At 44.3% G+C, this 27,596-nt stretch overlaps 3 protein-coding genes across 19 annotated transcripts in view; 2 read left to right on the top strand and 1 right to left on the bottom strand.

Annotated features, from left to right (window-relative positions):
• Window positions 1-536: 536 nt before the first annotated feature.
• Window positions 537-10,109, bottom strand: PAK1IP1 (PAK1 interacting protein 1). 3 transcript variants are annotated; one of them, NM_001396635.1, is made up of 10 exons: window positions 9,915-10,109; window positions 8,614-8,776; window positions 7,019-7,139; window positions 6,849-6,923; window positions 6,010-6,062; window positions 5,417-5,562; window positions 5,231-5,328; window positions 3,761-3,860; window positions 1,800-1,926; window positions 537-1,071 (listed from the first exon to the last, which is right to left on the bottom strand). In NM_001396635.1, exons 2-10 carry the CDS (start codon window positions 8,654-8,656, stop codon window positions 911-913), a joined length of 924 nt encoding a protein of 307 aa, NP_001383564.1. In that variant the 5' UTR covers window positions 8,657-8,776; window positions 9,915-10,109; the 3' UTR covers window positions 537-910. The 3 variants fall into 3 exon arrangements, with proteins under 3 accessions (NP_001383564.1, NP_001026170.2, XP_040539746.1); NM_001030999.2 differs by having other exon boundaries at window positions 10,023-10,109; XM_040683812.2 differs by lacking the exon at window positions 9,915-10,109 and adding an exon at window positions 9,344-9,879.
• Window positions 9,931-23,476, top strand: C2H6orf52 (chromosome 2 C6orf52 homolog). Of its 13 annotated transcripts, NM_001396342.1 has the most exons (11): window positions 9,931-9,966; window positions 11,044-11,221; window positions 13,049-13,131; window positions 14,105-14,181; window positions 14,275-14,417; window positions 15,024-15,155; window positions 16,029-16,148; window positions 18,243-18,438; window positions 18,944-18,989; window positions 19,786-19,954; window positions 23,167-23,476. In NM_001396342.1, exons 4-10 carry the CDS (start codon window positions 14,152-14,154, stop codon window positions 19,920-19,922), a joined length of 804 nt encoding a protein of 267 aa, NP_001383271.1. In that variant the 5' UTR covers window positions 9,931-9,966; window positions 11,044-11,221; window positions 13,049-13,131; window positions 14,105-14,151; the 3' UTR covers window positions 19,923-19,954; window positions 23,167-23,476. The 13 variants fall into 13 exon arrangements, with proteins under 13 accessions (NP_001383271.1, NP_001383273.1, XP_040539696.1 ...); NM_001396344.1 differs by lacking the exon at window positions 14,105-14,181; XM_040683762.2 differs by lacking the exon at window positions 14,105-14,181 and having other exon boundaries at window positions 9,931-10,166.
• Window positions 23,477-24,802: 1,326 nt separating this feature from the next.
• Window positions 24,803-27,596, top strand: part of NUP153 (nucleoporin 153) — a 47,391-nt gene continuing 44,597 nt past the window's right edge. For all 3 annotated transcript variants that reach the window (XM_015275970.4, XM_015275971.4, XM_015275969.4), the window contains exon 1: window positions 24,803-25,241. In XM_015275970.4, the coding sequence (XP_015131456.2) occupies window positions 25,128-25,241 (114 nt within the window). In that variant the 5' untranslated portion in view covers window positions 24,803-25,127. The remainder of the gene's footprint in view (window positions 25,242-27,596) is intronic.

Below are 27,596 nucleotides of genomic sequence, written 5' to 3'. Positions count from 1 at the left end.
TTTAAATTTCTTTTTAACAACTTGATTCAGATCAAGGGCATGAAAAGATACGGGTATGGAGAAGAGAAAGTAAAACCCTATTAACTCTGCCACGTAAACATACATACTGTATTCTGAACAAAGGATTTCAATCATGTGAACCCCCAAAGTTAATCTATCCATACTTCATTCACACTGGAAGTTTGGAAGTTCTTGAAAGTATACGGTGTAAACTTTTAATAAACACTCTGAAAGTGTTTACTCGAGTCAGGCAACTCCTGTAAGAAAGGGGGACCTACACTTTATATAGGAGTGCGAGGACTTAAAGAAAAAATTAAATGCACTGAGTATACAGTAAAAAACAAATATTCTGCGTATAAAATCTATGCATAACTGTGGGTTAGGAACTAAAAAGCAGGTTTTTTTTGTGAATGTGTGAATGGAAAGTGATGATATTTTAAGTAATTTGAATATGTTCCTTCTTAAAGTAGAGGTCACGAGTGACAAAGGCAGAGCATATTTTCAGTGGACTGAAGAAAGAATCTCTAACATAAAAATGAAAAACCGTATATAACTTTAATATGTATTTGGCTGAGACACAAAACTTTAACTGAGACAGACGTAGCTATTTTTATCATTTTAGCTGCTATTTCAGAATCTGTTAAAAAGTGTATGCTGTTGTAAATATAGAAATGGAAGCATTATATCCTGTGAGTTTATTTTAGCCTCATTCTCTCAGGTAACGCTGCCATCTCTTTTACGACTTCTCAGAATGGTCAACCAATTCATCTGGGTCAAAAATAAATAATTACTCTTAAAAATCGTATCAGTTCAGAGGCATTTGTCCTGTCAAGAGGTTGTAAAAACATCTTCATAAAAACTACAGCAATACCAGCATTTATTTCTTCTTCAGGAGAAAAAGCATTCGCCTTCATTCTGAGCTATTCTGCTTCTTCTTCTTTTTTTGCAGTGGAGCTTCCAATTTTCTCTTAGCTGGGACAATTCTTCTGCGTTGTTTTGTCAATTTACCACTTTTATTCATCCCACAAACTTTCTTCTTCTTGACTGCTGATGGCTTCTCACTTTCATTTGCTGAAAAAAGCAAGAAATTATTCACTCTGATATTTATTTCCAGTCTGTAGTCTAAAATATTACAGAGGCTTATTTGTATCTCCCATTAAAAAAAGGATGAATTGAAACCATAATTTATTTATAGTGGAGCGTGTCATCTGTGCAGCTTTTGTGTTAAGAAAATACCACAAGAACAAATATGGAAGTAACTTACTATACAGGAAAACAGCAACAGCAAAAAAATAAACAACTCATGCCACCAACCAATCACCCAACCCCTAGGCCAGACTTCCTAAGTTTGCCCAGCTGCACTGGCATCAGATCTAATTTTGTTTGCAGGAATGCAAGAACATGCAGTTCTATCAAACTGTTCATTCTTTTGTTATCTGTCCTGAGAGCTTCAGAGTCTCCCTCAGTATGTTATTCCACTAAAGAGAAACAAAGCTTTCGTATAACAGAAGTGAAAAGATGTCCTCTAATTACAACGCAAAAGAACTATTTCCCTCAATTCCAAATCATCACTCAGTCCCTGTGTCTGCTTACAAATAGCTTCCATAGTTGTGGCTTTATTACGTGCAGACTTGAAACACTATTAAATGGGTGTAGATACCTACACAATTTGCCAGTGTCACATCCCCAGTTCTTTAAACTACAAAAGCTTTTTTCAAGGCACACAGTAAAAATCCCCCATTCACTATCTTACATTTCACAGTCACGTAAACAACTGAAAATGCAGCTCATTTTATTACCTTCAGTTGATGTTGCAGCTTTTCCACAATTTTCTTTCATTTCTGAGGCTTGGTCAAGCCACACTGCAAGACATGTCAGCCTAGCTTTGGTGCTGACTTCACATAATAAAGATGGCACGTTGTTAATCTGAAGATAATATAGAAGAAGAAAATTAATTAAACATCATTTCTATTTAAAAATTTACTAAACTGTTTAAACTGAGGAAGTATTGTATGGCCCGGTTCCCACTTCTTTTCTGGAGAATCATAGAATGGCCTGGGTTGAGAAGGACCACAATGATCATTATTTCAACCCCCCTGCTATGTGCAGGGTCGCCAACCAGCAGACCAGGCTGCCCAGAGCCACATCCAGCCTGGCCTTGAATGCCTCCAGGGATGGGGCATCCACAACCTCCTTGGGCAACCTGTTCCAGTGCGTCACCACCCTGTGTGAAAAACTTCCTCCTAAAAATGGTAGGGTGCTGAACAATGTTGAGAACCAGAGGCTGCATGTAGGTTAACGGTCACAGTTACAGCCCTGTTTCTGCTATCACTCCTCAGTGGTGCTTTTTATAAAAAAAACTCCCAAGAGCTGCAAGTGTGCATCTTGATAAGTGAGATCAGTGGGCTTTACCATGCAGAGGTGGTGTGACACGATGAATAAGCAGACAAGTCACAGGCCCACAAAACAAAGTGAATGTTTTCAGCAGCTTATCCATAGTACTGGGCATTTTTGGTAGAGTTAAGATCATTTGAATTAAGTCACCGCACCAGGTTCTTTTTGTGCCTCACAAAACCAGGGATACTGATTGAAAATAATCCCTCTGTAGTGCGTTTCAAATTGCTTAACTGCATCTGTATCACTCAGCTCTGGGAACTGCTGAGCACATATCCTTCTGCAGGTATCAAGGACAACGTGTCACAGACACACGTGCAGAAGAGGAGCACTGATAGTCTAGGAACTACTTCTAGTAATGGTATTGTGCCTCTCAGAGCTGGGCAGAGCAACCCACAGAGTTATGCAGGGGGTTACAAAGATTTGTCTGTGCTGTAAAAAGAAAAGAATCACACATTTAGTCAAAGTGAAGACAACGTCACAGAGAAAGTCAGAGTTTCTCGATGGCTATTTCGATCACGTAAAAGCAGACCTGGGATTTCAGATGAAGGGGGGAAAAAGATTTTCACTGCTGCACTTAAAGGAATATAAAAACCATCAAGAGGGCTGAAATTAAAAATGTGTGAATTCACAATAGAAATACAAAGTGAGATTTGTTTCAATGTTAAGAGATTTATAGCAGAATATAGTAGAGCCCTTATTAGTGGGCATTAAATAAAAGATCTGATTCTGATTTGACAAGACAAATCCCAGAACAAAACAACAAAGAAGGGGAACTTTAAAGATAAGACACAATTCCTTGTTGAATTGTGCTACTCAGAATTGTTTGAAAATACGTGAGATAAATGTACACAGCATAGTAAGGGATGTAAGATCATCTTTAAGGTCTTTTCCAACCCGAGCAATTCTATGATTCTATGATCTGAGCTTTTCAGCACAACAGTTTTTTGCACCTTACATGAATAGCCAGCACCTCTAAATAACAGATCTCTTAAGTGGTTCGCAACAGCCAACAGCACTACAAAACTTCACTGCGGTCCTTAGAACATATGTAACTGTTTGGACAGTCATACATTTTGCCAGGTATATTTGAAGAGAAGCGTGATTTCATGTAAAGAGGAGAGCTTCATAATATCATCCGATTTTATAGCTTGTTAAAAGAAAATAAAAGCTGCCAAAATAGACAGGTGCATGAAAAATGTGTAGACATACAAATGTGTACTGAACATAACAGGGAGAAGGATCAAGACATGCAGACTACAAATAAAATTCCACCGGTGGTTTAAAATTGCTTATTGTAACAAAGCACTCCACTATTTTGATGGATGTTTTTTCATAAACGCATCGAGCAGTTTAACAGACCGACCTTATTGAGATCCAGATTCCACACTTTAATGTAACCATCACTGGACGCAGTAACAATAACGTGTTGTCCTTCCCTTTCAAAACTATAGATATCTTTTATTCTGTGAAGAAAACGTTATACTTGGTTACTGCATAACACGGCAGCTCCCTTCAGAACAGTGAGCTGACAGCAATTACAGATGCACAGGCAACAGTCTAGGAATCCATTTGAACAGTAAAAAACCCACAAAGGACAGGCAGTAACTTGGAAAGGTAACCTGTTTTGAGTGCTGTCATTTACAGTAGGAATACGTGTCCTTGCTAGGCAGTCAGCATTCATTTCAGAACATTTCAGTACCTTTAAGTACACACTATTATCCACATCAATGACAGAGTAGCTAAGGTTCTCCTGTTTTGATTAATTGAAATAATTAAAATCAGCACTTGGAAAAATACTCGGGATATGACAACAGAGAATATCCTATTGTCTGGAGTGAATACAACTGGTGTGTTTTATGTAAGTATCCTAAACAATTAGAAACTGTAAAGGCTAACCATTCTTTAGATAGTCTTGCCTACTTGCCAAATACCAGTGCCCACTTTGAGAAACACGTGAAATACACTGAGAAAAATTGCACATGTACGTATGTAAGCACGTTTCATATACATACATAAAAATGTTACATATATATAGCATGCATTTGATATAAAATCAAATAGTTTGGCAGAACCTTTTCTGGTTTGGTCTCCTCACCTAGCAGCTTTCCGCTGCAAATACACCAGGGTGCCCAGGCATTCAGAGGAACCACTGACCCCTGGGCAGCTCCCCACCAACCTGCTGGATAGTTCAGAACTGCCAAGGGTGCAACTGTCACGAGGACTGACCCAGCTATGAGAGTCAGACATCACAACATGTCTTATTTCAAATGTGCCTGTCCAGTATAATCCAGTTTTGCAGTGGAAACTGCAGAGCCATTTTCATCTCATGGCTGAGAAGCACTGCAGAACCCGATGGCCCCATGAAGATTTTGGTATCCTAAGTTGTAGAGGCACATCAGTTCAGATACAACAAAGCTTTGGGAAGGGAAAAGAGAGGAAGATCTTCCTTGTGAAAAAAAGTATTAATGTAGAGGCATACAAGTACACATAGGTATTATATTTAAGACATACATTTAGATAAGATCTATACTGACCTTATACTTAAGACCTTAATATTTTATACACTACATACACTGTTAAGGTTAGAACTGTAATATTCCTAATTCTAAACCCAGCTGTTTTTGTAGCGTGCAAGGATAGCACAGTACTTCTGCTTACACCAAAAGCAAACAAGTCTGTCCCACACTTAGAATTGAGCACATTAAGTAAATTTACTTTCTATAGCAATATAAGAACAGTAGTAAAATGTGCTGAACACTGCAAGTCACTGAACTTTGTATACTGAGTACTCAGCACTGCCATAAATATTTAAATAGTACACAAATTAAAATACCTGTTTTCATGAGCTTTAAATTCACACAGACATTTTTGAGAGTCACAGCTGTAGAACCTTATAATTTCATCATCTCCAGCTATGGCAAGGACAGAATCCTTGGAATGGGAAAAAAAGAAATGCAAGTGTGGTTAAATTCGTGTTTCAAAGCAGTTAGCTTCCCAGAGCCCTTTCTTCTGTACTTACTGTAATAAATCTAATAGAAGAAATTCTTTTCTCTATTGTGATAGTGCCAGTGATTGAAGCTGTATCGAGTTTGTAGATATCCACTTTATTTGTTATCACGGTCACATATTTCTCTCCATCAGGGGACCATTTAATTATGTGGGCATCTGTAGACAGAGGAACATCCTTATACACATATATACAGTTCTTTACATTCTATAACCCATGAGACACTAGAAGTAAAACTCTTTATCAGTGGTTACACTCTACATTCTAGGTGAAGCAGACAAAGATTCAGAAAAAAAATCAAGTAAACGTATGCTCTTCAGTGTTCACTTCTGATTAACAGAAGTGCATAAAGGAAGACGAATCATATTTATTTAAATGTCCTGATATCAAACTTCAAGAGGGAGAAAAGGATTTTTACTATCACAATGTTTTCCCTTTGGTAAATAACTACTATTAAGTTAGACATACTTGCCAGCACGTCTGAGATACATTGTGAAAATAGCTCACAATTAACTGACTTGTTGATTAATACCTTCTGCTTTTCTTTCTGAAAAAAATATACCATCTAGTTCCACTTTTTACTGGATTTAGACTGATAAACTCACTTTGCTTCAGGTTTTTGATAAAAGCTGATCGTCCTTCTACAAGATTCCAAGTTCTGAAAGACAACAAGAGATAAAGTGCATTCTGGTTAAAAACAGCACAGTGAAACTGAAGTCCTATCAGCTGACGTGACGCATCTGAAGGAAGCTTTTAAGCATCTCTCTGTCTTTCAGTGCCTTCCTTAATCCAGGAGAAATTGATGACAAATGTATTGCTTGTACACTGTAAGACTGAATTTGTGATATTTATTTTATAAACCAGTTTGCAGTGCAGAGCACAAAAGGAAGCCAAATAGCAATTTGTCTTGATAATATAGCAAGCTTAAAATACTTGTACGTATATATGGCAACTTATATACACTCCAAGTGTAAATTTACTTTTCTAACACTGAATACAACTTGACAGCTTTCAGTAGTTAATTCTTATCCCAGATTGCAAATGCATTCATACATCTACAAGTGACTAAAAAGAGTTAGAATTCAGCAAGAAGAATCGCAGAACCATAGAATGGCCTGGGTTGAAAAGGACCACGATGATCATCGAGTTTCAACCCCCCTGCTATGTGCAGGGTCACCAACCACCAGACCAGGCTGCCCAGAGCCACATCCAGCCTGGCCTTGAATGCCTCCAGGGATGAAGCAAGGAATAGGAAAGACTATTTTAAAAAGACTATAATATTATTTGTACCTAGAACTTAAAAAGACAAACAAGTGACTTCACGTGAAGCTATGTTTTATCAGTGTCACACAGTCTAGCCACAACATGGAACTGTTGCTTATAGCAGAATTTACTAAATTACTGAACTATGATTCTGAGCCCTTCTTCATTAGTTTGGACTCACCTTAATGTTTTATCTGTTCCGACTGACAAAGCTAATTTCCCAGATGGATGAATAGAAAGAGATGTCACATGTCCTCTGATAAAAACAATACAAAGTGTTAGCCACATACGTTATTTACAAGGAAAATAATTATGAAAACTCATCTGAATATGCAGATTTAAGAAACTCACTTATGCGCCTTAATGGATTTCAGGCATTCCCATCTCTTTGTGTTCCAGATACAAATTAGTCCATCTTCAGCCCCACTCAGTAAATGTGCAGTACCATAGAACTCCAGACAAGTTATTGTGCCTAGAAATTCAAGCCAGAGATATCAACAGTCTTGTACATACTGAACAGTTACTATGCAGAGAACATACTAGCAAATATAAGTGCTTCTATAGCATTGAAACATGGCAGCTACAAACATTCCCGTTACATTAGTTGATGTGTTTTATTAGTTCCTCTACAGTCCTACATGTCCAAAGTGTCTGATCTGCTCTCTGACATAGCAGTACTTGGCCAACGTGGTGCAGGTGACACACAGATTCTACCACTGATAGGCAGTGTTCTTACATCACAGCCCCGCTCTCGGCACACAGCTGAATTGACCACTGTCCTGGTTTCAGCTGGGACAGAGTTCATTTTCTTTATAGTGGCTGGTATGATGCTGTGTTCTGGCTTTAGGAGAAAACCAACGTTGATAACACAGACATTTCAGTTGTTACTGAGCAGTGCTGCACAGAGCCAAGGACATTTCAGTTTGTCAGCTTCTCATACTGCCCTATGAGCGATGGGCTAGGGGGGGGGAACAAGGAGCTGAGAAGGGACAGAACCAGGATAGCTGACCTAAACTGGCTAAAGGGACATCCCATACCATATGGCATCACGTGAACAAATTACAAAACTGGGGGGAAACTGACTGGGGGGGAAGGGGTGCAGTTGCTGCTCAGGGACTGGCTGGGTGTTAGTGGTGAGCAACTGCACTGTGCATCGCTTGTTCTGTATACACATAATTATCACCATCGCTCTTTCTTTCTTTCTTCTCTGACTTAGCAAATAGTTTTTGAGGTCTTTTTTTTCCCTGATTCTCTCCTCCATCCCGCTGGTGGGGATGGTGAGCAAAAGGCTGTGCGGTGCTGAGCTGCCAGCCAGGTTCAACTGTAACAGAAGCACCCTCTTTACCGTACATAAGTTGAATGCAGGTACTGTGGTGAGTTTAGCTCCATATACTTGTAGATTACCAGGAGAAAAAGGACAACTGGGATTGAGCCTCAGGTGACCTGAACACATTTATATGGACTAATATCAACTGTCTTTTTGACAGCTGTAATTTAGGAAGCACACAGATCAGGCAAGGTACAAGGCAACCCTTCTGGCAGCAGCAGCCTGTCCTTACACACAAACCGTCCCTTTTGGGTGGATGACAGAACAAGGACATCTGAGAAAGATGGCTGTTTGGAGCAGGCACGATCTGGAGAAACTGTCCTGGTAGAACAAAAATCATTCTTAAGCCATTTCTGGGCCATAAATTCTGAAATAGGTAAAAGTAAAAACAATTGGAAGAGAAGCAGATGTATTTGTTGTCTGAAACCCAAAATGATTTTTGGATTTTCATGCTCAGAAGCTTGCCTGGTTTGTATCATGAGACCATTGTGGCTGAAACACCACCACTACTGAGGCCTACAGCCTTATTAAAAGCAGGACAGTCTGTATTTTCTTCTCCTGGTAATGAACAAATGTTCAGTTCTGAGTTTCTATCCCTGATGCTTATCGTATCCCTTACCATTGTGCTGCAGCAGTGCCCCATGCTCCACCTTCTTCCTCATGTCATAGATCTGGATCGACTCATCCCTGCTCCCCGTGACCACATATTTGCTGTTCACTGCTACTGCAGACAGGGAAGCGGTGTGGGCATGGTGGGTAAAATCGGGGGTAACCGTCCAGGGCTGTGAAGGAAACACAAAACAAAAGGGTCTTTCTGAAGAGAAGAGGGGTGGCCAGCAGGGACAGGGAGGTGACTGTCCCTCTCTTTTCTACTCTTGTGAGGCCCCATCTGGAGTATTGCGTCCAGGTCTGGAGCCCCCAGTACAAGAAAGACAGGGAGCTGTTGGAGAGGGTCCAGAGGAAAGCCACAAAGATGGTCAAGGGGTTGGAGCACCTCCCCTACAAGGACAGGCTGAGGGAGCTGGGCTTGTTCAGCCTGGAAAAAAGAAGGCTGCGGGGTGACCTCACTGCATCCTTTCAGTATCTAAAGGGAGCCTATATACAGGAGGCGAGTCAACTCTTTGAAAGGGTAAATAACAGCAGGACAAGGGGAAATGGTTTTAAGTTGAGGGAGAGAAGATTTAGGTTGGATGTCAGGGGGAAGTTCTTTACTATGAGAGTGGTGAGGTGCTGGAACAGGCTGCCCAGAGAGGTTGTGGATGCCCCATCCCTGGAGGTGCTCAAGGCCAGGTTGGATGGGGCCCTGGGCAGCCTGGTCTAGTATTAGATATGGAGGTTGGTGGCCCTGCCTGTGGCGGGGGGGTTGGAGCTTCATTATCCTTGAGGTCCCTTCCAACCCGGGCCATTCTGTGATTCAGTGAAGAGAAGGATCCGCATCGCTTCATCAGCCAAGAGGTGATGAAGGTAAGAGTTCACAAAAAAGCACTATCTGAAAAAGTCGACGTGTAAAAGGCAAAGAAATCACACTTAGCTACAAGGATAACGGAACAGCCTTGAGATAACGTGCTGTTACGAGATCAAACAGGCCGACCTAAGCGTCCAGACCACCCCTCGCAATCAGCCCTGCTTTCAGACACAGCTGCGCACACACGGGACCCGCACACAGCTACAGTCCAAGGACGAGGCGGGCGAACTCCCCGTTCCCCCCTGCTAACGCCCACACGCCTTCCGCCCGGCGCCAGTACTCGGAGACCACGTGGAGCTCCCGGTGCAGCCGTTTTACCCCCGCGCCGCGCGGAGGAGGCCGACGGGGAGGCAGAAGAGCAGCAAGCCGCGAAAGACCCGCCGCTCCCACGCGCCGTGGGCCGAGCCTGCGCTTGCGGGCGGCCGCCCCGCCCTCGCCGAGCTTTAAAAGCCCACCCCGAGGCGGCCCCGCGGCCACGACGACGGACGAGTAGCGGGGCTCCCTCAGGTGGGTGGCGGCCGCCGGGTCGCCGCGCGCGCTTCGCTTTCCTACCGCCGCGTTACCTCTCCGGGCCGCGCGGCGAAGCCGAAGAGGATCTGCTCGTAGCAGCCGGCCACCAGCTCCATCGGCGCCGTCGCCGCGCGGGGCCCTGTCGCCCGCTCTCGGCCTGTCCTCGGCGGTGCCTGCCGAGCCGCGCCGGGCCGCGGGTGGGCGGCGGCGTTCTGAGGGGCGGGGGGCGGCCGCGGGGCGAGGCGTGGGGCCGGGCGGCGCGGAGCCGCGGAGTCAGGCGCGGCGCGGGGCAGCCCGGGAGAGGGTCCTCGCGGGGCGGAAGCGCGGGGCGCGCGGCTCCCGATGGCGGCGCGGACGGCGAGAGGCGTTAGTGCGGGCTCGGGGCGGGAGGGCCGGGCTCGGGGGGCGCGGGGCGAGCGGTCGAGCGACGCCGGGGAGGGAGAAGCGGCACCTCCCGCGGCCCGGCGCCTCGGGGCTGCGCCGGCGGGGCCCGCGGGTGCGGGGTGTGGAGGCCGCGGCCGTTAGGCCGCGTCGCCCCGCGGCGGCGGGGGGAGCCGTGCGGTACCGCTGCGCCCACCCCCCCCCACGCCCGGCGTGCTTTCTCGTTCTTTCTCGTTATGTTTCTGTTTTGTGGCGCTTTTTATTGCTGCGAGGCGCAGCAGTAAGCGGGCAGCGCGGCCCCGGTGCCAGGCTGCTGCGGCGGAGGACCTTGGCCGGGCGGGGCGCACTCGTCACCGCGCGGAGCGGCCCGGGCGGCGCGTCACGGCACGGCACGGCGGCAAACAACCGCCCCCCCTTCCCCTCTGTGGGGTGGGCCGGGAGGGGCGGCTCGGCCCGGCGCTACTGAGGCAGCGGAGCAGGCGTGTTTACAGATAACGTGCGTCCCACCCGTGGGATGGAGGGCCTGGTGGGGAGCCTGTGTAATCCAGAGAGGGAGCTGCTTGAGTTCTGGAGGTTAAAGCTGCCCCACCTAAGCAATAAACGTGGTGTGAGCATAGCTGGGCTCGAAGGTGTGTATGCCACGTCACGTGCGTGCTCTCTCAACTGCTTTTTAAATGTCTTTTTGACTTGCAGTGAACAGAAGCACCGCTGAAGATCAGATGGGGAGAGAGTACAAGAGCAGTTTTGCATGAGTCTGCAGTAACTGTGATCACAGCACTGTTGCATCGTTTGCCTTCTCATACTGCTTTGTGGTATCAAAGTGTGTTGTAGTGTTTGGCGTCTCCTGGTAAATCTGCACGAGTGAAGAGCGGTAAGTTTTCTGAACATAAAAAAGATAAAGCATTATGCGTTGGAGAATACAAGAATTAGTATTCCAGTGTTTAAGGCATTGAGAGTTTGGCTCCTCTTTAATAAAAGTAAGGTTTGAGTTAAGGAACTTAAGGCTGTTGTTATTACTGTGACCTCCTTAACTGGAAAAAATACGCTGATGATCATCCCTCATAATAAGCACAGTTATGTTTAGTGAGGGGTTATATAGTGACCTTACTGGTATGTACCTGTATTTAAGGGCTTGTTTGTACTTTACAACTTCATTGGGTGCGAAATGGGCATGGAGATAAAGTGCATAGTTAAGGCATTACACAAGCTAGCTATCCTGTGTCAGGATAGCGTAACCCATTTTCAGAAGCACTGTGCTGAACTGTTCACCTGCACGGTCACACCTCTAAGGCATTACAGGCACTCTAATTATGTGAACGTGACTCCAACCAATCAGTCTGTAGAGCGTTACATAATTTGTTATGTGGGAATGGGAGTTAAATTCCAGCAATCGATTGTCTGCTTTGAAGTTACCTTGGATATAAAAGCAAAAAGTAGTGGTGGATGAAAAATTGTGTGCAAGGGGATAATATGTAGGTTGCTCTGAAAGTAATGCCTCCTACTTATTTCCACGAAGGGTACAGCAGATACAAAAAGCATAACAGCTCTATTTTTCAGCGTACTCACCAACGTTAGCTGTGTGCTTTTGCCAGCCATGATCAAGAACCTGTGAATCTGTACTAGCAGAGGTGACCCACCTTTGCTACTGTTGAAACACACCACCCACTGTGCTCACATCTACCATTCGGTCTCCTTAAAAGTTCAGCAAGTGTTGATGAATGCCACTGGGTGGCATTTTTTCTGCATGGAGGAATTAAATTCCACCCCTTTGCTTCATCCACACTTCCATGTCAGACGCCATTTTGTCAGACTGCCCCTCTGCTGCTGGCTGTCCCATGGCAACAACGTGTAAGGGGATATTGGTGGGAAGATTCAGCCTTTACTGCCACACTACCAACATCCATCTCTGACATTGTGGGCCTACATAATAACATAGGAGGCATTACTTTTAGAGCAGCCCTTATATTCTGTAAATGAAAATGTATTCTGGGGTGACTTGGATGGGGGACGGGAAAGGCTATCAATTGGAAATAGGTATATGCCTCTTAAGTGAAGGGTAGTCAGGATTTTAGTAGTTGTAAAAGAGCCTTTGTTGCTAATTCATTCTTACGGAAGTGTATCTGGGAAGAGACAAAAGACAAGATATAACTAAGAAAAGGTTCAGAGAAGGATCAGTTGGATCAATTTCACCATTACTATTCTTTCTTTATTTACTCTTATTCATCAACACTGAGGAAGTATCGCTGCTCCTTTTCAGCTGTATAACTTTGTGCCATAGGAAGATACAAATTCTAATTTGGCTCTAAAGGGGGTGGGGTGAAGCAGACCTTGAGGCATTGTAGAAAACAGCTTGTATTTTTGTTGCCTTGTTCTTAATTATTTTAGAACATGTAAATTATAATTTGGTATGTTTTTTACCCACGAGTAAGCTGTGGGTAACTAAAATGCTGTTTATAAAATCTTATAGTGCTTTGGACAGCAGGAAAAATCTGTGAACTACAACTTAAAGAATGCTTCTAATTGTAATCCCTGTAGTCATATATCATTTTTATCTCATTGCCTTAGCAATGACGAGTCAGAACTTAAATTCCCAAGCTGTGAATCAATAATGTTAAAAATGTTAGACAGAGTGAACATCTTTGAAATGAATTGATTTCAGAATTAAGATTCTTGGTCCTCCCTCACACTTTTTTTTCAGCTGAAGGCTTGCAATAAACTGAACTTCTGCATCTGTGTCCCTTGAAGGCAGAAGGGAGATTCCTTTCAACCATGGCAAGCCAGGTAAGATCATTTGGTGAGAAATTCAGGTTTGTAGTGTCTAAATGGGTTCCAGAACATTCAAAATTCCCAGTAAATGTAAAGCTGAAATAGCTAGCTCACTCTGAGTGGGGTATTCTTCTAGTCCCATGATTTCCTCTGGTAATTTGGTAATTGGTGGTTGTCCTCTGTATGCTTAATCGTAACAACCGAAACAGGTTGGGAGCATGACATTAAACTTAACAGTTTGGATTATTTGAGCGTGAGTTCTTCTGAAGGATCTTGCAAATGACACTCTCTATGTAAGTTATGTAGAGGTGTTTTAGAGGAAGAACATTAAACACTGCGTAAGTAAAGTTACTGGAAAATACCACTCTTATTTTTTTGGAAATTGTTCTTCAGGATATTAAATGAGGGAGGCAACCTGTTAATATGGCTGTTTCCTTTTTTTTGTGTATGTGTGTGTAGTTACCCCACATTTTTTACACTGTGGCTTTTGGGGTTTACAGTTTTTTCTTTTGAGGTGCTTTTTACGCCTCTTTCTTCCTGGCCTTGCATCTGGGTTTAGCATTTTCCCTCAGCCAAGTTGGTGCCTGTTCCTGGTCTGCTTTCTTATGTTCCATTCACGGGCCCTCCTGTTGTTGTTCCTGGCCTGGGAGAGTGGCCTCCTGCTAGGTAGTGAGGAGAGGCATCTCAGAAGCAAAGAAGAATCCCGAAGAGAGGGGAGATAGGGACAGCTGAGATCCCTTTCTGAGCAAGAGTATATATATTTTTTGAGCTCACTGTGCCACTGAAGGCTTTTTTTTTTGAGAGTCTTAGAGCTCAGGTGGAGCACAGTCCAGTCCTGAAGCTAATTAACATTTAGGATTGACCAGCATCGAAGGACTAACTGCTTTCTTCCGAATTCCAAGAGGAAGCTGTCAATCCGTTAGCCAGCTTGACAAGTCAGGGGAATGTGGCTGTTCATACAATCCTTTGGCTCTGTTATTTTTGCCAGGCATTTTCCCCAGAGGCTGCTTTCCCTCATGGGAGGCGGAGGGAGAAATGGGACCCCAGGCTTCTTTCAAGGGCAAGGTGAATATGGGGAAATCACCTGTGGTGATGGGGAGTGGGAGGGAGGAATGTAAATGAGGCTAAATACTATAGAGGTGCTTTTTATCCCAACAGGATTTACTTGGGAAAAAGCGAGAATGTCTCCAGGCCTACAGCTGGTGGAGAACTCCACAGAAGAAACGGAAGAAAAAGAACAAAATAAAACCAGGAAGAATAGAGTTTGTTAGTGCTACTACTACTACCAGTAGTACAGTCAGGTAAAGTCCTTTTAATGTGAAAAGCTCTGACTCTTTTTATCTGCTGAGGTTGATGGTGACCACAGAATGCCATCACTCACTTGAAAAATTCTGTGATGGCTGGTGTGATACATATGTGCAAGTATTGCATTGGTAATATGTTTCCATAAACAATGTTGTTTGCTCTCCTGTTATCACTGGCTAGTGGTGGCAAAATAGTCACAGCTGTGGCTGTAGTATGAGATAATTTTTCATGGTATTTCTGTGCCTTTCATTTGGGCAATCATAGGATGGTTTGGGTTGGAAGGGATCATCTAGTTCCAACCCCCTGCTATAGGCAGGGACACTTTCCTCCAAATAAATCTGTGCATCTTTGAAACAAATTTCTGTAAGTATTCAGAAAATGGATCCCTGCTGCTAAAGCAGCTGAATAGACCCACAGTATTAGAGAACTGTATGCTGCTGCGGTGGCATTGCAGTTCTGTGCATTTCAGTCTGTTTTTGCACTGAAGTAGTCTAGACTAATTTGTCTAGTTCTTAACTAGCTGTAATACAATGAGTGTTTTAATACTGCAATCAGTATTTTGGTCTCAAAGTTTTGAAACTGTTTTCTTTGTCGTCTTAAAGACCGGATTATTCAATATTTGTTGGGGAGCTTACTCCAGAAGTGGATGACTTCCAGCTCTATGACTATTTCCTAAAGAGGTATCCCTCATGTCTCGACTGCAAAATAGCAACAGATCTGCTGGGATATTCCAGGTACTTCAATGCAAATCTGTAATGCAATTGGTTGTGTTTGCTTCTGTAGTGATATATAAGAACTTGTGTCAGAACTTCTCTGATTTTTTTTTCTGAGGCAAGAGGAATGAGATTAGTCTTAAGCACTCCTTTTCTTAACAGCACAGGTCCCTGAGTTTCTAAAACTCTGGTTTAAGCAGTTAACTTTGAAAGGCTTTGATTTAGTCACATGCATTTTTTCTTAAAAAAAAAGAGGTGCTGGGAGAGAGGAGAGCTGTGCACTGAAATTGGTGCTGCTTTCTATCTATCATCTGCAATACTGAGGTCAAAATTCCCATTTTTGTGTGTGGGGGGGAAGCATGAGGCCTGGCAAATCAGAGGGGTTTGGGAGATTGAATGCAATTTTACTGATAGTAAATAAAGCCTAGCTGAAACTCTGGCCATGCAGTGAGTAAAGCAGGAATGAGGAAGTTTGCTGTTCAGACGATGCTGTCTGTAACAGACTAATTGAAGAAACTAAAGAGAAGGCAGATAAAAAGAATACTAGCGTTCTATCGTAGTAGGAGTGTGTTAATAACTGATAAATCAGTTCTGTCTATGCAGAAATATAGGATCTGATTACTTACGCAGATAACAATTAAAATGTATTGTTCTGCTTGCTCCCAGCAAGTCGCATCTTACTGCTACCAAGGAGCAGGCTTTTTGCTTCTGGCCCAAGTCTTTAATTTGGTGAAAGCCTCTTCCGTGCATGCGCATATGCCAGAGAGGTTGCTTAAGTAATAGAAGCTATAGTAGCCGCTGCCTTCTGTTTTTGTAGAAGACAGAAATTGAATTCATTAGTCTTGTAACTGTTATGCATACTAGAATTTGTTTTCTCCCTTTTGAAAATTGTAGAGGGTATGCCTATGTCAGATTTGGTGAGCAAGGTGATCAGATGAGGGCACTGCAAGACTGCCAGAATGCACCAGGTCTGGGGGGAAAACGAATCCGGCTGAGCATAGGAATTTCTAAAAGGTAACCAATGAGTTGTGCATTGATACAGTTATACTAAATAATCGGATTCTTGTAGCTCTGCCTTTGTAAAGTCTGTGGCCCTTGCTGTAATGGCTGTAACGCTGGCTGTAGGATGCAGTCTACAAAAGCAAAAATGCAGAGAGATTGTTTTGACTCCCTGGATTTATCAGCCTGTTTCAGGATTGCTGGGGGAATCCAACTCAAGTCTAACCGTGCAGTGTAGCTTGGGCTTAGCTGCTCTCGCAGCCAGCTTTATTTCTCAAGTAGCAAAGCTGAATGCATTTGTAAATATTTTCCAGGTTTGGGCCTGGATAAAGTAGAAGGGACAAGTGGTTTTTAGATTTTTAGGGAGCTTTTGTTCTTAGACCTTTCTCTCTAGCGTGAGGAAAGAAGCACATCAGTAGTTTTACAGTCAGCTGGCAGGGAAAGGAATTCTTTAGTGGGGGGGAAAAATGTAGGAATGTAGGGAGAAAGGCAAAGGAAATTTTACTAGAAAAGTTTTCAAAGTACTACTCTTTGCTTTTAATAGCTTAGGGCAGTGGGGAGTGTAGCACTTTCTCAGAGGGATTTTACTCTGCATCTTAGTTCTGTCAGCTACTTATGGCAATTCAACTCTGAACATTTAAAGGAATTGATACTAAATTTGATAAACTTTGATCAAGGATACTGAAAAAATAAACCCTCCATATAACAATTTCAGTAGGTATGTGAGGTTAGCTTGTATATTTTGTAAAATAGCAAAAAACAAAAACACTTGTTTCTGTTTACCTAGCATAATTCTGCAGATGTTGCCTCTTTTTTGCTTTAGAAGGGAAATGCTCTTGCCTGAGAGAGCACTATCCAAAATTGCTCTGACCCAAATTATTTTGGAAACAAGAATAGGTCACAAAAACATGTTTCATTGCTTCTGCTATCTGGAAGGATGTCAACAGTGCTTTTAGGAGGAATGCAGTTGGAAGCAGAAGTCTCAAGTTAATTGTTTACTGCAGTAGCAGGACAGCAGAATATCTATATTATGACTTACGTACTTTTACAGTAATGAAACAAATACAACGTAGGTAGTAAAATATACATCATTAGTGTGTTTCTGAAGGGCTGAGTACCATGCTGTCTTAGCGTCACAATATCCAGTCATCAAATTGAACAGTCTGACATTACTGTTTACTCATTTCGGTGACTGTTTCTGCAGTCCTTCAGTTTGTATTCAGCACAAACAAAAAAGCATACAACTGATTTCTCTCCTTCCCCACTTGAAGAGGAGGTCCGCCTGTACAGAATTGGTGAAAAGATGTCTAAACAGGATTTTCTGGAATATGTAGCGTGGTTATCTGAATGTACTTTATGTAGTGTGCTTTAGTTTTAGTTAAGATAACTCTTGTCTTGATTCTTGCCGCTTGTCTGAAGCTGCCCCAGAGAAAATCTCAGGCAAGGGGGAGTACTGAAAATTAATCACGTGGCCCCTTTTTCATAGAAAAAAATAGCATATTTCATAGTTTCCCACTGATTTGGTCATCTTTCTGGACAATTAGAAGTATGGTATAAAGCAAGACTGGCTCCACCTGACAGCTATACTTGGCAACTATGGAATGCTTAATGGACTAAAGAACTGCAGGTAGAGATAGACGTGGCAAACTAGCAGGCAGTGTAAGATGCTTCTCTGAAATGGATAATCAGACTTCATTCACATCTTTCTGGAAGAAAGATCTAGAAATTAATCAAAATATGAAAGGGTTAAGACTGCATCTTCAAAGCAGCTGTGCTTGATAAATGTCTCTGGTCTTAAATTAATCTTTGCAGAGCACAAAGGCTTACAGGCAGCTTGCTTATGCCAACACTAAGAATACTCTGTATGGTAACAGTGTCAAAGCTCTGGATTTAATCAATGAAAACAATTACTTTTGATATCGGCAAAGGTGAGGACATCTGCTTCTGTTTAAATACAAGATCTTGTGCTGTGCCTTAAGCTGTCACTTAATGCAGCTGTATAGGAAAGCTTCCTCTTAAGCTTTGAAATGTGTAAGCTGGCATGTTGTCTAACTGGAGAACTGGGTTTACAGATTGTGGTTCTCAAACTGTTAACTTCTCATGTTTCAGACTGAAAGCGGAATTCCAGCGGTACCAGTCATACAACTATAATGATTATTACCAAGATTATCAGAACTACTACTCACAGTGGAATTATGATGCGTATGCTGAGTATAACTACAACTCCTATGCTGCCTATGATAGCATGCAAGCTATTGGAGACTGCTCTTTAGGAGATGCTGTTATGGCTCCAGCTGTTTTTGAGGTAAACCATACTACACACTGGCCTTAAATAAAAAATTTTGTGGGTAGCTGAACAAATTGTGTGAGTTGGAGCAGATATGTTCTAAAACTGAAATGCTTTCTGCTTAGCACAGAGATTAGAATAGCAGACTGCACTCAGAGGTACCTGTGCTTAGAGTTTATGCATAGAATTAGTGGTTTACACATTATTTGTTTATATCAAATAACAGTTTTGACTACACAACACAATTATGTGTACTTCATATGTTCCTCTTTTTTTCCCCTGTGTGCTTTGCTTAGAGCAAATTAAATAGCTGTTGTAAATTGTCTCATCTTGGTCAGTTTGTCAGTTATGACCTGCAGAAGTCCCTTCCAACCTCTGCTGTAATATTGGCTTTCTTTTAAAAGTAACTGCAAGGGTAAATGGCATTTTGTGTGTCTGTGGAAAGAGAGAAAGCCTCAGGGTAACAACATTACTTTGAATTTATAAAGCTTTCTGAAATTATGATTAAACTTTTGTCTTGCAGGAATCCTCGGCTATGGCTGAAATCAGTGATGACCTACTTACTGAAGGTAATGATGGTTCTGTCATTGTCTTGTGTTTAGCCATACTTTGTGCCCTTAAACAATACAAGGCCGGATGAACTGGAAGATCACCTTGGAAATTCAGCTGATACAGGAGTCAGCCCTCTGTATGGTTCATCTGAGATCACTAAGGGGTTTTAAAGCTAATATGGCACATGCTATATGAAATAAAATGAGGCACCTACAGTAGGGTTCCTGAAACTATGCCTTCAATTCCTTCTGAAAAGGTCTAATACAGGATTTATTCTCCTTGTGTTGATTCCACTAAGCAAATTCCATATGAGAAACTCATTCACAAGCAAGAGCTTTGTTTTTCATACCATGAGGTAAAAGCTTTACATTGCAGGTTCTAAAGGGAGGTTTCAGCTTGTACTTAAAGATTTTTCAGCTAGTACGAAATGTAATTCTTTGTCTTGGGAAGCTTGCAGGCAGTTCCTTGAATGGAGGTGTCTTGTCCTAGTATTCAAAGCTTTACTACACAGAATACATAGTATAGCAGGGATGAATAAATGATTTTTGTGAAGGTCTTGTGGTTGATTATCCCTAAACGTGATTTAATCTTAAAATACAAATAGAGTCCTAGCCTTCTAATACACAGAATCCCAGAAGAGAATTGGAGTTGTCAGGTTTGTTTAAAGTTTTAGGAGAATAAACATCTTATTAAAATCATTACTAAATCTATTTATTCTGTTTAGCAAGAATGTTTTTACTAAGCATTTCACTGGAGATTTTTGTGTGCATACCTCAGTGCTGATGCTTGTACTTACTGGGCTTTTATTTTCAGATCCACAATTGTATTTGGATGTTGATGAAATGAACAGACAATTTATGGAGACAAGTGAAGAACTCTATGATTCGCTTATGAATTGTCACTGGCAACCTCTGGATACGGTCACTTCTGAAATCCCCTCTGCTATTTAAGTGTCTTATATAGCATGGCCGTTATGACCAAGGTGCTAAAACTACACTTCTTCTACATTATTCTAGATCATAAGTTTTAAAGCACAACAATAGGTTGGATTTTTTTTGCTATGCTTTTGACAGTTTCTGTAACTTTTTTTTGTTCATCACTCTATTCTTGGAGCATCATGAAATCATGTAAATATTCTAGAAATGTAAAGAGTTAATTGAGGTCTAAAGATAGACTTGCCTGTGTAAATAAAATTTTGTTTCTGCAAACCTGCCAGCAAGGGACTTCACTCTTACATGTGCATAGGACATTCTCTTCTGGCTTACGGAATTTAATTGGGGGTAGTAAGGATCTCTCATTCATCTTTATTTTCCTATGAGTGTTAGGATGCTAGCAAAATCTAGCACTCACTTGTAGACTACTTGTTTAGTTTAAAAGTATAAGGTGGGAGATGTTCCCAGGTTTTGCTATGAAAATCCTTATGTTCCCTTCTTCCTGCAGGAGTCTGGCACTGTTATTAATATGCTACGTCAGTTAAAATGGGTTTATAAATGTGGTATTTTAAGCATACAGAAGTGCAGACTTCAGCTGTCATAGCTGCAAAAGTTCCATGGACTAAGGATGATCCCTGCTGCCAATCTCAGCCTCAGCATTCAGATTTTGCTTACCCTTCTTAGACTTCTCAGCTCACACTTCATACATATACAATATGTATATTGTATATGCATGTATACAATACATTTTTCAACCTAAAAGTTCTTGGAGATAACAACTCGCTGGTTTAAGGGGGGTGGGGGGAACAGGAACAACAAAATGCAACCAGAAACACAAGTATCCTAGTAACAACTCTTTTAATTTCCTCCCTATCCTTAACAATTTCTGTGGTATTCCTGCTGACTAGGTGTTGTAACTTCCTAACTATACAAAACTTTGGAGTGATGACTATATTCAAAGCAGATGAGAGAAGAGAGGAAAATTAGCTTTAAGCTAGCAATCTTGTGCCTTTAAACTACTCTCATCATGAAAGGTATCAATTATTTTCCAGGCCTAGGGCCTAGTTAACCCTCTGTGTATTGGATTACTTGCTACTTAACAATGCATATAATGATAAATAGGTCAGGGCGGAGACAGTAGAATATTCTAGGAAAAAGAGAGCAGAAATTGCTGTAGCAATAGCTGTAGAAGCTGCTAAAGCCAGGTGAGGCAGTTTGATACTGCTATGTGTGTTGTAGGGGAAATGTAACTTGTGATGGCAGGCAAGAGTCAAGTTCTCTGGCCTTTTTTATGACGCAGTGTAGTTTATGACTTGATGTAGTTAATGAAAAGTAGTGGTTATAAGCTATGTGCTATTCCTGAATGAGCTGATGACCAGAAATTCCCTCTGTTTTCTTCACTGCTTAACTTGTGGTGGTAATATTGTCAAAGTCTTGCCATGAAGTAAGGACGTTCTGAAACGGAAGAGGCCTTTGGACTACTAGAAATGCATTGTTCCTGCTTATAGTGCAGATATATGTGTAGGAAGGCAGGAGTAGTGGCATCAGTTCCAGCAACTGCAGCTAGCTCTTCCCAAAGCAGAGAAGCACTGGAGCTAGGTGCAGGAATTTGTTGGGCCATTCCCCTGTGTGAACTAGTGAGTCTTGGGAGAATTAGGTTGAGAGGATTTAGTAACAAGAACATGAGGTTAGGTAGGGGTGAAAGATGAAGCAGAGAGAATCTAGAGGGAAATAACTTGCTTGTGTGCATTTATGGAGTTGTTTCAGGGGAGAAACTCAAGACAGCAGGTGCAGGCTTCTTGCATTTGGATGGCAATGTTAAAGCTTCAAAAGCTTACGAGGTTTGCCACTTCAGTTGTACATAGCTGTGGTGCTTGAATGTAAAAGTACAAATTGGTCAGCTAAGCAAAGGATTTTATATCTAGCATCCTTACTAGCAGCAAGACTGCTTCCAGGTCTGTGCCTGCGTAATAATGCTGCTTTGATAAGGTTTGCATAGCATCACTGAACCCTGTGCTTAGGTTGCCTTCATTACCTTATGGAAACATTTGTTGTTATCCACCAAAAATGTGATCTTAGGGATATCTGTTGGCCTAACAGAAATACTGGGAATTATCTGTGTTAATTTTTTTTTGTATTAGCAAAGTTGGTCCATAATATGTGAATTGTGTAATGAGGGGCCCATGTAGGTATGTGATTGCACTTAGTCTGACACAGTGATGGCGTATGACCCAAGTATGTGAACCTCAGAAAAAAAAAGTCTGTGGTCACCCCATTTTGTGCAGACTTCACTTACCAACAGTGTTTATGTTCTACGTTAGAGACTGTTCTCAGATCCACGCTCCTTCTGTTCTGGACTATGAAGTGCCTCGATAGTGAAAGTACTACTTTTTGTAGTTCAGTGAATGAGGATTGTTTGGGCCATCAGTTCTCCAGATCTGAAAAATGTTGGGAGCATATTCTCTTGCAGTCAACACAAACAGAAATGATGTGAGGAAGAGGGTGTTGGTTGCAGCTGGCGTGCAACTGTTCTACAACAGTTTTCTGACCTCTTTTTCTGTCTCCTGAGACTTACTGGCCTATTCCTCTTTCCTGTTAGGAGTACGTACATGGGATTGGGACAGTGTGTGCAGTACAGTTCTTTACCATAAGATCACAGAGAATGGCACGTTTCTTCCTGTGCTGTTACCAGTGAAGGGCGAGTACAGAAAGATGGAATTGCACCAAAACTGCCAGAGTGCTCTGCTGAGTCTTTTGACTAAGTAAACTCACAGCTGTTTGACAACTGCCAGCCTTTATTAGCTGAACACATGTGGGTGTCTGCTGTCAAGTTTATCAGATCTGCAAAGATGAGATGGCAGCGGGAGCTTGATTTGCTTCAGACTTGTTAAATTAAAAAAGTATATATACTTTTTTCAACCCCATCATAGCTTGCTTCTAGTTCTGTTTTGTTTCACCCAGCTGAACTGGTGTTTCTTTTTGCTTGAAGCTCTCTACGAGAATATCCAGTAATGGTTTTGTAACCTCTTTCCATTGGATACAGCTGCAACAGAAGGTACCTTGACACAAAACCTGCTAATTTCTTCAAGAACAGCAGTGTTCTGTTTCCCATCTCTTCTCTGATCAGGAAGGTTTGAGGGGCTGCTACTTTTGTCGTAGTCAGTGAGCAAGGAAAAGGCAGCTGTCAAGGAAGGTTAAAGAGTTCTTAAAAGGATGCGTGAAGACTAAATGGTACTTAAGCCATGAATGTTTCTTTTTGCAGGGATGCTCTGGACCAACCGCTTCTTTCTAGCGCTACCTCAAAGTAACGTGCAGATATAACTCACAGGGAAGACTGAGCAAATGGTGATGATCACTATCATTCTGCTGGATGCATATTATACTTGCCTTTTTGTTTTGGCTCACTTTTAGCAACAATTAACTTTAAGTGACACATGTTAATGGACACTGACTACGTTTGCAAATATTTGAGTCATGAGTGTCATTAAAGGCCTGTCACTGTTTAGAAATTGTTCTAAATAAGAAAAATGGAAGCAAAATAAATAAAGCAGCATTTGAATTTACAGAGAAAACAGCGTAGCTGCCTTTGATGCTGAGCTGGAAAATGATGTTACCATAATGTGGTTACCTTAATGTAGTTAGCGTGCAGGAGAAAAAGGGAATTTATTTTACCTCTGCCTAGCTATTAGATAGCCAACACAGATGCGGTTTTAGTCGGTTCCCCAAGGAGATGCTATTCCACAAGTCAGCATTTTCTCTGCTCAACGTGTTATTAAAGGGCAGATTCGCTCTCTTTGTGAATCTTGCTCCTCCCAAAATGGGAATCCACTGGGAAACCATTCTCCTGTTAGACTTCAGCATGATCATCGTGCCCTGGACTAAAGAGGAGGCTTTCCATGTTCTGGAGGGAGGGTGCAAATGTGTGCCATCCTGCTGTAACAGAGGGTGTACTGACAGCAGGAGGGGAGGGAAAAGAAAGCTCTGAAAGCGAAGCGTGTGAGGTGAACTACCTGGCAAGTACTTGTGCTCACCAGGGGGTTCAGAAGTCCTTTGTGTGGCATTGGAGGCAGGACTGAGGAAAAGAGACAGCAAATCCTGGAGGACAGCTGGGAAAACACCAGAGAGAGGTATAAATAAAGAAAGGATGAAACGAGAAGCAAAGATTTAGTGCAAAACTCCCGGCTGTGACACGTGCAGCAGTTCTTTGCTGCTCTCTGGTCGGCATTTCCCTCAGGCATGGACTTTGGGTGGACACAGGTGAGAGGGGAGTGAGCAATCCAAGGGCTCCGTCACCTTCTGCATCCCCTCCACCTGAAGGCATCTTATGATCGGCATCCTATGATCACCATCCCATTCTGTGCAATTTTCAGCACATTCTGTACTCGAGGATGCACGTTTGTGTTCAATTCTGTGCAACGAAGGATTGTTGCACAATCCTTCCTCCTGCCTCCATCCTGCCTCCCTGCTCCGCCCTGCTCCCTGCTCCGCCCACTCCCCCACACCAGTGCGCAAAACGGGCCGTAGAGCCACAGAGCTGCCCTTGCAGAGCCACAATACAAAGGGACGATTAAATATTTTACGCTTTTCCAATTCACAACGGAAAGCCGTTTTTCCTTCCGAGGAAGAACACGCCGCGCCCCAGGCCCAGCTCTTCTCCCCCCACGGCCGGTGACGCCGTGCCCGCCCGCTTTAATCGCCCTCCCCGCTCTGCGTGTGAGCAGCCCACGTGCCCCGCGATCGCGCCGGGGTTTCCCGCGCAGCCCCGCCCCCCTCCGCCCCGCGGTGCACGCCGGTCCGTCGCGGCCGGATGACGCAGCGGCGCGTCCGGTTGACGAAAAGGCGCCTTGTGGTTGGTCGGAGCCGGAGCCGGAGCCCGGAGGGGGGTGGGGGCGGGGCGCAGCGGCTCGGCCGCGAGCGGGCGGGCAGGCAGGACGGGGCCGGCCGGCGCCGAGCGCGCGAGGCAGGAGCGGGCAAAGGGCGCGCGGCAGTGGGGCTGAGGGGGGAGCGCGCGCGCGGCTGAGGAGAGGGGGTGCGCGCGCGCGCGGAGGAAGGCCGGCGGAGCGGAGCTTTGCCGAGCGGGGCGGAGGGGAGGGGCAGGCCGCGCGGGGCCCCCGCTCCTTCCAGGCCGCGCGGCGCGTGGCGGGCGGGGGGCGGGCGGTGACAGCGCGGAGCCGGGGGAGCGGCCCGGCGGGGCGGGGGGCAGCCGAGGGGCCGCGTCCCAGCATGGCCTCGGGCGGCGGCGGAGGAACGGGAGGAGGAGCCGGCGGCGGCGGCAAGATCCGGACCCGGCGGTACCACCTGGGCGCCGCGAAGCCTCCGTACGGCAGGAGCAGGCAGGTGAGGCGCGGCGAGGAACGGCGGAGCGGGGCCGCCCCTCTTTCGGTCCCCACGTGCGAGGCGGCGGGCGGGGGCGGGCCCGGGGCGGGCGGCCCCTTTTGTTCCCCTCGGTGCTGGCGGCGGGACCGGCGGGAGAGCGGAGCGGCGGCGGAGAGGCCTCGCCGCCCGGCGGGAGGGCGCGGGGAGGGGAGCGGCCCTTTCCTTCCCCTTGCCGCCCGCCCCGCGCTCCGCGTGCGGCCCGGGGCGCCGAGGTGGGGGGCGGGGGGGGGGGAAACAAAGGCCGCGAGGTTACGGCCCCTCTGGGCGGCCCGAGGCGCGGGCGGGGATCCTGCCGGTGCCCGCTGCCCGGGGGCTTCGGGGCGCCTTCCTCACGTGCTCGCGCGCCTGGAGTTGGCCGTGCGGACGGACCTCGCGCCCGTTCATTAGTAACGCGAGCGACGGCGCTGGGTGCCGTGCACGGAAGTCGGGGAGCGTTCCACGTGTGCTTCTGCCTGATCCGCGTCCTGTTCTTTGGAGGAGCGCTGAGTCTTGCGCGCTCCATTGACTGAGCGACGTTGTCCACGTGAGGCTGCCAGCACTTTGTGTGGAGCGTCACCGCGCTGACAGAGTGCTGAAAGCTCTCATTGAAGGAGCGTTAAAGTTGCCTTGAATTGCCTGCGCTGATACTGCGTCGATAACTGATAAGCCTCACTCTTGCCGTTTCAAGTAATCGGCAGAGATGGCTTTCTAGCCCTGCTATTGTCTGATATCCCCAAGCGTTTCTCAGCAGGCTTGTTTAGCCAGCACAAATCTGTGCTGTGGGGGATGGATGTTTAACGGCTGTTTACAAGGGTGGATAGTGATAGGACAAGGGGGAATGGTTTTACACTCAGACAGGGGAGGTTTAGGTTAGGTATTAGGAGGAAGTTTTTCACTCAGAGGGTGGTGACGCACTGGAACAGGTTGTCCAAGGAGGCTGTGGATGCCCCATCCCTGGAGGCATTCAAGACCAGGCTGGATGTGGCTCTGGGCAGCCTGGTCTGGTGGTTGGCGACCCTGCACATTGCAGGGGGTTGAAACTCGATGATGATTGTGGTCCTTTTCAACCCAGGCCATTCTATGATTCTATGTCTGTGGGTTATGCCCTGGTAGTGGATGCTGCAGAGGCAGTGTGTAGGGCAGATCGTGAGCAGCTTGTCAGAGGGGAGAGCTGTAGTGAGTTAGTAAATGGCAGACTGAGAGATGAGCTTATTACAGTGAATAGCTTTTTAACCGTATGAATTGTGTAAACTTGTTTTACATAAAAGAATGAGTACTGGGTAGGTAGCTAACTGAAAACGAAGTTGAAATTGAAATTAATGAACATATGTTCCTGTTTTCAATATAACGTTCGCTCTCCAGAGAGGTTCTGTGATGTATCAGTCTCAGTGATGAGTTTGGGAGGACCTGAAAGCAATCAGCACGATTTTATCTTGAAGTTATACCTCTGATTCTGATCTTTCCCCCTCCAACTTTTGTCATTAAGTAGATTCACTGAGAATAGACCTAGATGAGATGCTTTTGGTCAAAACTGTGGCCCTGAAAACCCTCACTCTCATACCATCAAGCTCTAAGGGTGACTGGGCACTGTGGGCAGTGTAGCTGACAGCTTTGAATCTCTGGGAAATCTAATCCATTATTTTTTCCCACTTGTATGAGGAATGGTTAGCGGGATGCCTTGTTCATCGCTGTCTACTTTCTGGGTGTTGTCATTTAACCGTAGTTCCTGGGGATTTTTGTCAGGTGGGAATTCTCCCATCATCTCCAATGTATGCTGCAGTCGCTCTTCTACAAAATACAGTGACAGATTTGGAAGGCATTTGCAAGAGGAGGTGCTGATGCTTTTTAAAAACTATCAGTTAAAGCATTTGTTCAGAATGTGGTAGACCCTGCTTCGGTTTCTTTTTTTGCCTGGAGCAATCAACCTACATCTTCCACTTTCCAGGCAGATATCCCAGTCGTCAAGCTGCGTGTTATCTTCAGTTCTCCTGGTTGAAGCTCTGCTGCTATCCAGAAAAAGAAAGCATGATTCACTGAGCCAGAAAGAGGATATATAAGAAAATGCTGCCCTCCAAGAATGGAGGTGTGCAGGCTCTGGTCCATGGTTTCAAAACTTGTTACTCGCTTTACATTAGATGTTCCTGCAGCAAGCATCTGAAGCCTATTATTTCCTGCCCGTGTGCTTGATGATTAATCTTTAGAGCCATGCTTCATTATGTTTTTATTCGTTTGTTTGTTTTTAAGTCTAGTGCCTTTTTAAAGTCAGCTGTAATAGGAGAGGTGAACAGATGCTTCCTGGAGAAGAACTCGCTGGTGACTCGCAGTTTGCGTGCTGTC

This window comes from Gallus gallus, chromosome 2 (assembly GCF_016699485.2).
Source record: "Gallus gallus isolate bGalGal1 chromosome 2, bGalGal1.mat.broiler.GRCg7b, whole genome shotgun sequence".
Classification (NCBI taxonomy): domain Eukaryota; kingdom Metazoa; phylum Chordata; class Aves; order Galliformes; family Phasianidae; genus Gallus; species Gallus gallus.
This window is presented reverse-complemented; position numbering and strand designations above follow the sequence as displayed.